The sequence below is a fragment of the Entelurus aequoreus genome, linkage group LG09, assembly GCF_033978785.1.
Source record: "Entelurus aequoreus isolate RoL-2023_Sb linkage group LG09, RoL_Eaeq_v1.1, whole genome shotgun sequence".
NCBI classification, from domain to species: Eukaryota; Metazoa; Chordata; class Actinopteri; order Syngnathiformes; family Syngnathidae; genus Entelurus; species Entelurus aequoreus.
Window position 1 is genome coordinate 56,652,270 of NC_084739.1, and position 12,173 is coordinate 56,664,442.

At 36.6% G+C, this 12,173-nt stretch overlaps 1 protein-coding gene across 1 annotated transcript in view; it reads right to left on the reverse strand.

Moving 5' to 3' along the window:
• ttc27 (tetratricopeptide repeat domain 27) overlaps positions 1 to 12,173 on the reverse strand; it is a 135,533-nt gene that overhangs the window by 68,063 nt on the left and 55,297 nt on the right. Inside the window, 3 exon segments of the mRNA XM_062058984.1 lie at positions 213 to 279; positions 3,268 to 3,380; positions 9,715 to 9,854. Of these exon segments, the coding sequence (XP_061914968.1) occupies positions 213 to 279; positions 3,268 to 3,380; positions 9,715 to 9,854 (320 nt within the window).

Here is a 12,173-nt window from a genome sequence, read left to right on the forward strand (position 1 = left end):
AATTCGGGAGAATGGTTGCCCCGGGAGATTTTCGGGAGGGGCACTGAAATTCGTGAGTCTCCCGGGAAAATCGGGAGGGTTGGCAAGTATGGTCAGAATACATAAAAAAGGAAAATACATTTGTTCTTGTCTGACATAATGATTGTGAATGATTGGTAAAATTCCAAAAAAGTGCAGTTCCTCTTTAATGCTGAGAAAAATACAGTACTTACTGATGTGAAGGCCAAGAGTTCTTCTTGTGTCAGCTTGTGGACAGGGTTGTTCTTCTGAAAATCAGTGCTGTACAACACAATTTACACTCAAGTCAAGTAGTCGTTCGTTAGGGTAGTCGTAGGCATGTGATCAACATGAATTTGAGGTATAGAATTAAAATATTTTAGTTATACATACACAGTCAGAGGGACTCATTCGTCAATATAAGAATTTGTTTAAAACTTTTTATATATATATATATATATATATAGTGTAGAAAATGGATGGATGGATGGATGTGATGCGCATTCTTCTTTTTGGCTAAAATGCAGAAAAAAGTCATACCCAAAGTAAAAGTGAAGTTGTCATTTAACTGTTTGGGGTATAACGTGGTAATAGGCTCTTTCCAAAGCTATTAAGCTAAAATTATGTACCCGACAATCAGAATGTGTCCAAGTATTACTGGCATTGAGCAATAGGAGTTTGAATACATTGAGAAGAAATATTTTTTCATGTTTGGCTGTATTTCTTTCTGAAAAATATGCCTTCAAAATAACAACTTTGGTGGTATGGACTTGAAAACACAATTGGGACATAGATTTTTGAAGATCTTCGATGTCTTTAAACCCTTACCTATTTCCATTTAAAATTTGAAATTGAAATGACAAATTGTGTTTTACACAAGTTTTTCTCAAGTTAAGAGATACTTGGTCACACTTGCCTAATGTCTTCACTAATTTTATACAAACAAAACTCCATGTCTTAATGACAGTGTTTAAAGGGAAACTGCACCCTTTTTTTTTTAATTTTGCCTATCGTACACAATCATTAGGAGGGACAAGAACACATATGTCCTTTTTTTTAAAGGATTTTAAAGATGATGAAAAACGCTTGGAAGATGCTGTTAATAGGAGTCATTGTTTTGTTGTTGTTGTCCTCTCCAGCTTCTCAGGCAAATCATATAGTTGATGTAGATGCCCATATCGGCTGTTCAGATTTACTTTACAAAAGAGAAGTGTGGGATACTTCTCTTGTGGCCTTATTTGTATTGTAATAGGAGTAATTGTTGTAGCCTTCAAAACCCTCCACCAACATTTTATATACACAATACAAGTTATTGGACTGTCAAACAATACATTAGGTTACATAGGGCTGGGCAATATGGCTAAAATTTATATCAATCACGATATACGTTTTTTCTATCTACCGATATAGATAATTGATATTTTAATGACTTATTGAAGCCTGCCAATAAATACAGTTAAACAATTTACATCTTACCAAGGGGGCTATTTATCAGTGGAGAGGGTGTCTGGTAGCCAGGTAGGATGAGCGCGGCTAAGGTAAAAAGTAGATTTGAAGGTAGTTGCAGATTTGAGACACTGGACGGCAGTAGTGCATAAGCTATTACACACTACACAGTAGTTTGGGAAGCTGCTCATTAAACGGACACATTGGAAGTGTCAGATATTGCTGCACCTTCTGCATTAAAACCAACAAAACTAAAGACAAGTTTTTGTTACTGAGTGACTCCATGCAGAATCCACAGCGGGACACAGAAAAATGGCGCAACCAAACTAGTGTGTCTCTCCCACTGCTCAGTGAATACTGTTAACTGATTGGCTGTTGGCGTGTCCCTCACATTGCTCAGTAACACTTCCTGTTTCCTCGGTTACCAAAGCGCGAGTGACTTAATGAAACAAATTTAGCTTCACAATTTCTGGTTTCTTCCGACCAAAAAATATAAATCTATAACGAATAGTTTATCGAACGCATTTTATATTGAAATCGATTATGTGTCTATTGCAATATATAATGATTTTGTTTTATCGGCTCAGCCCTAATGTTACATATACAGAATGTTTCTATTTATTAACATTTCATCCAAAGTTCAGTTTATGTGCACAAAAGACTCGAGTTGTATGCCCTTCAGAGGGTGGCGGTGGGCGTTTACTTGTGCTAGTTAGAACCAGCTGTCTCAAATGTATAAATAACAAGAGAATGGACTGCCAAATTCTCCTTGAAAATAGCAAAATTGTGATTTTACAACAGATATGTTTTCAAATTTGTTGAATGAGGCCTAATATTTTCAGTTTAAGGCGGTGTGTCCGTGTTTACACTTGTAACCGCCTTGATGATCATCAATCATCTCCAAGCAATCTCAGAGGCTGCTTTACTGACCTTCACTTAATTTTTTCCATCCCCTTACAACAGTAAATATCATCACTGACAAACAGGGACAAATTGATTTTGTACTTTAATGGATGCCATGTACTTCTGAATGTATTCCTACTGTTCACCAATAGAAGTGACACAATGTAGACACTTGTTAACAGCATACTCATTAGCATACATGAAACTGTCTAAAAAGCATGTGTTGGCTTTTTATCAAATGATCAAATAGAAATGAGAGGATGTTGTTAAATGTGCAATGAACAATATGTGCTGAATTCAGAGCAGCAAAAGCATCACAACAGGTGGGCCCCCACTGCACTAAACTAGGAATGTGCGAAGGTAAACGTAGTCTTAATTAAAAAAAAAAAAAACAAAGGTTTAAAGTGGGGAAACAATGGATGTTTATCAAGTAATAGTCATGTAGTTACCGAGTTATACCGGTAATAATTTCACTTGATCAAATCTTTTCTAATATTCCACACTATAAATGAATGAATATCATTCCTGCTGATTTCCTATCAGATAAAAATTGGTATCGGACAATACTTAAGGTTCTCTTTTAAAAGTAAAGGAATTGTACCAAAGCTCCCCTAACTTTTCTATTTCTTAGATTGTAGTATTTTTGATTATTTTTGCACAACCAGTGTTTATTAGTGAAATGTATCGGGACAACCCTAGTATATAGCGTGGTTGAAAATACATCTGTTACCCACCAAATAATATTCACATCCATGCTTCTCCAAGGAGACACTGCCACATGTAGGACATTATGATGGATGTAGTCAACACTAATACAACATCTCCCAATCGTAAATCAGCAAATGCAGGCTGACTGTTAAGTTTGAAGGTCAACTGATGGAAGTGTTGAAGGTGTGCTAATATTCAGTGTACAGGACTTACCACACACCCAGGATCAAAGCTTGCTCCTCTGCACTGAGGTCCGGCAGCTCGTACTGGTCTGGTTCTGCTAAATTCAGCTTGTCTAACACGGTGTCATCGCCAAGACTGCAGTCCTGTGAGTACCAAATGTTGAATTAGACATGTATGAACGTCAGCAGTTGTACAAGACTGACTGGATGAGAGAAAAAAGGTCTAATTCAGATCAATTACTTAAGATATTATATTTCAAACTAAGGCTGCTTAACTTGCTATTCAGTTTGCAACTACATTTCCTTCGTTCCACCGACAACATCATAGCTAATGCAGGCAGTTTTTGTATTTATTTTGCTGGATCATAGTTGTAAAATATATCGATATTTGTATATGTTAGGAATGAAGAAAAAAATATGTATACAGTAAGAAGCAAAAAATGGACAATCAACCATGGATGACAAAAGAAATGAAAACTGGTTATCACAACAAAAATACATTATATACAGCTAAGAGCTTCAGGGGCATAAGTTAAGTACAAAACGTACAAAAACACGCTAACTAGCATTCTATTATTAGACAGGAACAGAAACAACATGGGAGCAATATGGGGACAGCATCATTAAAATGCAACTAAGGATTACCCTCAATACTTCTCAGAATAGAAATTAACAAATGACAGTATTACAAAGAAGTGGAAAGCGTAAATATTGGATTCCAGATAAAAGTATCCAGATCCCGTGTCAGTCAGTGGATGATTTCAACGACACTCCAGACAGAAATCCCAACTCCATTTTCCCTGACAGATGTGACAAAAGAGGAAATAATCGACTGGAGACAAACACCAGTTTACACACTATAACCCTGTTTCCTTATTTCCATAATGTGTTGGATAAAGTGAGAATTCAAACCCTTTATCTGAAGAATCAAAAGTATTGAAATTCAATGATTATGCCATTTGCAAACAGCTAAAATTATGCACAAAGCAAATAATAACCTGCTACCCAATAATGTACAATAATTATTCTCAACTAAAAAGGAGAAAGAACCTCAGAAAAGGATGTACCGTAACTTAAAACATTTTTATGTACGTACAACCTTTAGTTTATGAACATGTGAAATTCAATTATAGAATGGATTAATTAAACATTGTACTAATATGATCCAGTTTAAGTAACTGTTCAAATTCAAAGTGTTTACATAGTCTAAGAATCCTGATAAACATCTTAAATCTTATCAAAAATTAGAACAATAATCGGCCATTAAATACAATACAATACATAAAATGGGAGACCCAATGAAGTGATACTTATAACAATGGCTGTTTATGTCGGCAGGTTTTGTTATATCGCAACAGCAGCATAACTACTGTCTAGTTGCACAGCATTAAAATATATACATCTGTCCAAGAGCTGTTGACATAATCACTTATATGTGTCTTTAATTATGATTTAAATCAAATACATAAATGTGTTGATTAGTATGTGATTAATTTCATGAACATGAAGGTACATTTAATGATCTAATCAGTTTAATTATTCCATCCATCCATCAATTTTCTACCGCTTGTCCCTCTTTGCTTTCATTATTTAATTATTTCAGGAATTAATTAATTATTTCAACATTAAATTATTTAGTTAATTATTTCATCACGATGTGTAGCATCTTCATAAATGTATAAACGTCAAAGTCATAGAGTGGATCCTAACACCTGATTGGTTAGCTGGCACTTCCACTCGATATTTTGGTCACCAAATCTCCAAAAAGTATGAATATATTAGGCTGACCATACGTCCTCTTTTCCCCGGACATGTCCTCTTTTGCGGGGGTGTCCGGGCGGGGTTTCTTAAATGCCTCAAATGTCCGGCATTTTGAATTAGGGTTGCGTGTATTTTCAATGTACGTCCAGGGTTAAGTTAAGAAGGGGTTAAAAAAAAAAAAACTAAAGGTGTGCGCACTAGCAACATTCGTGAGGGAGGGGCAGAGACACAGAGCGAGAGAGGTAGTGAGTGGAGAGAGACATGAAAACAAAAAAAAGCCGAAACGTAAATGAAACTTCACGGATGATTTGCGGGAAAAGTATTCGTGTCTTCGTCCTGGCCGTGACACATGGGAAGCAGAATGCACTGTGTTCAAAGCAGGAACATATGTATCTGTGGCAAATAAAGGGGCCAAATATTTACAAGCCCATATCAACACTACTAAGCACAAAACAGCTGTGCAGGGTGAGAGCTCGTCTGCTGTTTTGTGTTTAAATTTAATTAACTTGTTTTAAGGCATTATTTATGTTTAGATTATATACAAGAGGTTATTTTGAATATTTCTACCTCTGCACTTTTTTTTCCAAAACTGTGAATGTTACAGAATATAAGTGTGACTTATTTTGTTATACTGTCAACCAGTGTTGGCGTTAACGCACTTTTTGTGTCTTTTTAATGCATTGAAATCAGAAAGGATGCAGATTATTATTATTATTTTTTTTTTTCCCCATTTGTGGCCCACAGCTAATGTTTTAAAGGCCCATGGCACATTCTAAAAATACTATTGAAATAAACAAAAACATAACAAAAGTGAAATAAAAAAGCTTAAAGGTGAAATGTAATTTAGAAAAAGTTTCAATGTTGACTAATAAAACAAAGCTGTTTTTTTTTTCTTCTTTCAAACTGTCATTGCTCAAAACATAATATTGAATCAAAATCAAGGTTATTATGAATTATTGACCTATCCAAGGTTCCCATTACTTCACATCAAATATTCCACTTTGAAAAATATTTTTGGTGGAAGATTTTGCATATTTTGTGTGTTTGCCATAAAAAAACATAGTTTTGTTTGACAAAAAAGGGCGGAAAACAAACAAACAAAAAAAACAACATAAAAAAAACTAAAACATTTTGAAATGAGGAATAGATCTGAAGTTGATGTAGACTCCAGAGATTTAAGCATTAAATATAAAATGTATGTATGTCCTGGCACACCATTATCATCATTTCATGACCCAAGCAAAACACTTTTTACACTTTTATACTGAAATAAATACACCTACAACTTATTAAATAAAAACATAGAAAAAACTACCAGCAGCGGTAAAGTTTAGATCAACGAAGGAAAGAAGAAAGTGAATAAATGTTTATAACTGAATACATTTACATATGTATACACATTTGTTTTCTTTTGTATTATCTTTTTTAATAAATTAAGTAACATTTATGACAACCTTTTTCCAAAACACAATATAGAATGTGAGATATAACAGGATAATGCATACATTTGTCAATTGTTTTCAAAACGCTTACAAAAAAGTGGGACCCCAAAAATTTACTGTGGGACCCCATTTTTATGACTTGATGGGGTCCCTGGGACCCCATTTGGAAAATTCCTAGCGCCAACACTGCTGTCAACAGAGGAGAAAAAATGCTTTATTTAAAAAAAAATATTATTTATAAAGCAAGTTCGAGTATCATTGGCAAATGTTTACCTAGTCCCGGCCTTGGCGTGCTGCCCGCCTTGGCACGCATATGTGTCCTCTTTTTGGGATTTCAGAATATGGTCAGCCTAGAATATATCGTCCCTAGCCGCCATGTTTTGAAAGACTTGCGAATTGCCAGGCTTCAGACCAAAGCAATGACTGGACTAGATTTATATCAACCCCGCCCACTGACTTTGACAGCTGAGTTTGACAGATATAATAAATTAATGATGAGCTGACAAACAGGTTCATGAAATTAAATTGCAAAAATATTAATTAAAGTGTATTAATGAAATCAGCAAATAGTTAATAAAATCATAAAATAATTAAATAAACAATAATTAAATGATTGTTTTTGCAACATTTACACGGCTCCCTAGAGAGCGCTAATATTCTAATGTATTTCACACAGTACAGTATGTCCCCCCCTCTTACAGCTTCTAGGACGTAATGACGTAACTACGTATGTACGTAACACGTACACACGCATTAGCTTTGGGTGTTGTTAGCTAATAATAGTGATTTTAATAGCTAGCGATAGCTATCACTGAATGTATATTCTATCATTCAACAACATGAATGTTTAAAGTTAAAGTACCCATGATTGTCACACACACACGAGGTGTGGCGAAATTATTCTCTGCATTTGACCCATCACCCTTGATCACCCCCCGGGAGGTGAGGGGAGCAGTGAGCAGCAGCGGTGGCCGCGCCCGGGAATCATTTTTGGTGATTTAACCCCCAATTCCAACCCTTGATGCTGTGTGCCAAGCAGGGAGGTAATGGGTCCCATTTTTATAGTCTTTGGTATGACTCGGCCGGGGTTTGAACTCACGACCTACCGATCTGTTGCTTCTCTTGAACTGCTTTTGTAGGTGGGGTAGACCGTCAGTCTACCCCAGGGCAGCTGTGGCTACAAATGTAGCTTACCACTACCAGGTGTGAATGAATGATGGGTTCTCACTTCTCTGTGAGCGCTTTGAGTATCTAATAATAGAAAAGCACTATATAAAATGTAATCCATTATTATTAATATTATTGTGCACATGCTCCCTGCGCGAAACAGTTGACGAGACGGGGTGAGTGACTCCGGTAAACAACCAATAATTTTTTCCCGTGACGATAGACTAACTTAGTATTTGTGAAAAATATACACAATTGTAAAACAAATGGGTTCTGCTAAACCACTAATGGTAAGATAGCCAATGGTGTTCTTGTTATATTTTTTGCTTTGAAAAATGTAACTGTGGGCTAGTTGCAAATTTCAAATAACATATTATTAAAAGATGAAATAGTTTAGTTTACTTTCACATTAAATAAATGACACATTTAATAACACATTGTGTTTAAAGCCCCACTTAAGAACTTTCAGTTTTGGTTGATTTTGGCGGCGCCAGTGGACCAAAGTGGTAGTGTTTTGCCGGAAAGAAGACCACATTTCCCATGAGGATTAGCGCATATAGCGTCAAACGGACATGATGTCTGCTGTAATATTGGCACAGATTACAAATATTACGTCTCTAATGGCTATTCTGATGTTAAATAGCAGACACTATCAAGAAATTATCTTGATTTGCGCTACAAACGTGACGTTACTACCAAGACGTTGCTATACATACAGGTCCGAAGCAAAGAAAGCCGTTGGTAGAGTTTTTCCGAAGGAAGTAGTGTGGAGCTGCGAACTATCAAGCTGATAGCTATTTATTGCTACTACGCAAATTTCCAATAGCTAACATTAGCATTATCATTTTGATAATCGAAAGTCACCTACTAATCTAGCTTCATCTTTGAGCTCACGCCAGCGAGTGAAAGCCAGGCCAATGTTGATCCTTGATTGTCCTTTTATCCGAGTAACCTCCCTTTATCTTTTTTTGTCTCCTCATACAAAACTTTTCGTTTCTCTGGTTGTTTTGCAGCTTCAGCCATGATAGCAGTAATTGCACATAGGCGTTCTTCTTTTTCTTCTTTATGAACAATATAATAAATAAAGTCACCTCACCTCTTTTAGTTTTCTGGCGGCACGTAGGCGTTCGCATCAACTTACGTCTTTTTAACGTTATGAAAAAGAGGAGTGACTTATGCGGTAAAGCAAGTCAGCACGTTTGTAATTTTGTGTGTGGCAGGTTCCTGCCACCCTCCTCAAAGTTGTTAAGTGCCAGTGAGAGCTATACAGACCCGCTCAGGCCATGACAGATGTGTCATTCAACTAGTTGTAAATCCATGTATCATCCCAAAAGTTACAAAAATATTTTATGAAGGTTGAAAAGTTACATAAAGCTAATTTAAGTAAGGAATTACTCAAATGTATGGACATCTATAGTTTGATGTCATTGCGTGTGATAATTGCAATTATTACCCACATCTGGTGAACATTGATATTACCCACATCTGGTGAACATTTCAAGCCCATTTAGAAATATATTTACTATTGCTGGCTCAAATGATACTGAACCATTGATGCATTATGAAAGATAAGTAGTGAATTGTGTCCCTCGATACCTAAATTTAAGGAAGGAAAACATGTGACTGATAAAAACGCTGTGTCATTTGATTGTGAAGCACCAGACTATGTTTAACAAACTGTTTGTGTTTCAGCTCACAAATGACAGCTCACACTATGTGAAGTTGGAGGAGTGGCATGCCTTGTTTGACATTTGCATTGAAAGTGTGGGACCTTTTTGATCTTATAGTGACAAATAAGTGATGTTTGTCTCCTTTTCCTGGTTACTAATTGGCCCATTGACCAAAGTTGCCTCTTTCTTATTCCTTTCTGCACAGTCATGAAATTATATTTACGAACTATTAATTATTATTTGCAGGTCAAATGTAATGACTTTTTAATCCAGCAGATGGCAAATGACCATTAGGAGACACTAACAAAGATTAGAGCATTAGTTAGTGCTGTGCCATACACTCATTGAGGCATCATTTACCCACCATTATTTATTTACCAAGAAAAATGGTCCATACATGTTATATTACTTAAGATCCATAGTAGTGCTTCCTCATACCTTGGGCAGTAGCGTTTTTGGTGTTGGTGAGGGACTTGGTTCAGTAACTGCATTTCCAAGCTGATCCTGCTTTCGTTTGACCTCGAGGATGAGTTGAGCCAAGTACTTTTCCTGGAAATAGGTACGCTTTCCCAGAGCACCTAGAGCAAACAAATAGAAAAATGTAAAGTCTGAATTCGAAAACAGTTTTTGTGGCTTGCTTATGTAATTGATGCAGTTCAAAGGAATGACGACTGAATACATTCAGAACCAATAAACTAGTCAACAAATTACAAACTTAGAAATGCATTCTTGTATAACACAACTAGAAGATGTATTCAACCAGGCTTCTTTTAATTATTTATGATGCTGTATGTATGTATGTAGGGCTGGGCGATATATCGATATACTCGATATATCGCGGGTTTGTCTCTGTGCGATATAGAAAATGACTATAACGTGATATTCGGGTATACGTTCTCACGCAGTTGCTCTTAGCTGCGGGGCACTAAACTACATGCGTTTCTCACTCTTTCCTGTCTCTCCTTCTCACAGAGACTTTAAAACAAGCGCACCTTCTTACACACGTCACATACTGTCACGTGAGCAACGTCACACGCTCCCGCAGAGCGAGAGGTAGTGACATGGTAACGTTAGCTGTGATGCTAACAGCTAACGGTGTGGTTTGAGTTGTAATACGAGAGAAAGAAGGTGCGAATCTGGTAACAAATGGAGGAATAATTAATTCCCAAAAAACAGCACGGGGTCCATCGTCTGACGGTGGTTTGGCTTCAAGCGGGAATATGTCTTTACATCATGTCAACATCTCCACACCAACTAAATGCCGAAGCAACTATTTCCACATCAACACCGTAGGACATATACTATTTGATATGCAGGTCATTTTAAGTGACACTTATTGAAATATCTTGTGTATCATCATGCACAAAAGTGCACTTATAGCTTGTTTTAAAATGTCTCTGACAATCTTGCACTTTCTGTTTTGGAAATGACATGAATGTTTGTGCCACTGCTTAATAACTGTTTAATAAATACAGTTTTGCTAAATTGACTTAGTTGTGATTTGCCTCTCTGCATGAAAGTTTAAAATGAGCATATATTAATGCAGTATGAACAAGAATGTTTTAATGTAGACACATAGAATCATCATACTGCTGTGATTATATGTATCAAGTGTTCATTCAAGGCTAAGGCAAAATATCGAGATATATATCGTGTATCCACCAAATCTGCGCCATTTGTGTCCCGAAGAAATAAAATGTATAAATGCACCATAAGTTTTAAATTACATATTTTCATTGAACAAAGTGTAATAATCTACGGTACTTGCATATTTGATACAAACAAATTAAAAGATGAATTTGAGCTACCTTGAATATAATTTATTTTCTTTAAAAACACAAAACAATTAAGGGAAAATTCACAATTTTTGCTCTTTGCAACTTTCACACAGATGCCTAGAGGGTGCTAATTTTCCAAAGTACAGTGGAACCTCTATATACGAACCTCTTATAGCACAAACTTTTTGTTTTACAATCCAGTGAGTTTTCCAGCGTCGGTAAATCGGCATGTGCATGCCGACTTTTCATCAGTTTCAGCAGTTGCACGCGTTTGTACAAACCCCGTTTCCATATGAGTTGGGAAATTGTGTTAGATGTAAATATAAACGGAATACAATGATTTGCAAATCCTTTTCAACCCATATTCAATTGAATGCACAACAAAGACAACATATTTGATGTTCAAACTCAAACTTTATTTTTTTTTGCAAATAATAATTAACTTAGAATTTCATGGCGGCAACATGTGCCAAAGTAGTTGGGAAAGGGCATGTTCACCACTGTGTTACATGGCCTTTCCTTTTAACAACACTCAGTAAACGTTTTGTAACTGAGGAGACACATTTTTTAAGCTTCTCAGGTGGAATTCTTTCCCATTCTTGCTTGATGTACAGCTTAAGTTGTTCAACAGTCCGGGGGTCTCCGTTGTGGTATTTTAGGCTTCATAATGCGCCACACATTTTCAATGGGAGACAGGTCTGGACTACAGGCAGGCCAGTCTAGTACCCGCACTCTTTTACTATGAAGCCACGTTGATGTAACACGTGGCTTGGCATTGTCTTGCTGAAATAAGCAGGGGCGTCCATGGTAACGTTGCTTGGATGGCAACATATGTTGCTCCAAAACCTGTATGTACCTTTCAGCATTAATGGCGCCTTCACAGATGTGTAAGTTACCCATGTCTTGGGCACTAATACACCCCCATACCATCACAGATGCTGGCTTTTCAACTTTGCGCCTATAACAATCCAGATGGTTCTTTTCCTCTTTGGTCTGGAGGACAAAACATCCACAGTTTCCAAAAACAATTTGAAATGTGGACTCGTCAGACCACAGAACACTTTTCCACTTTGTATCAGTCCATTTTAGATGAGCTCAGGCCCAGCGAAGCCGGCGGCG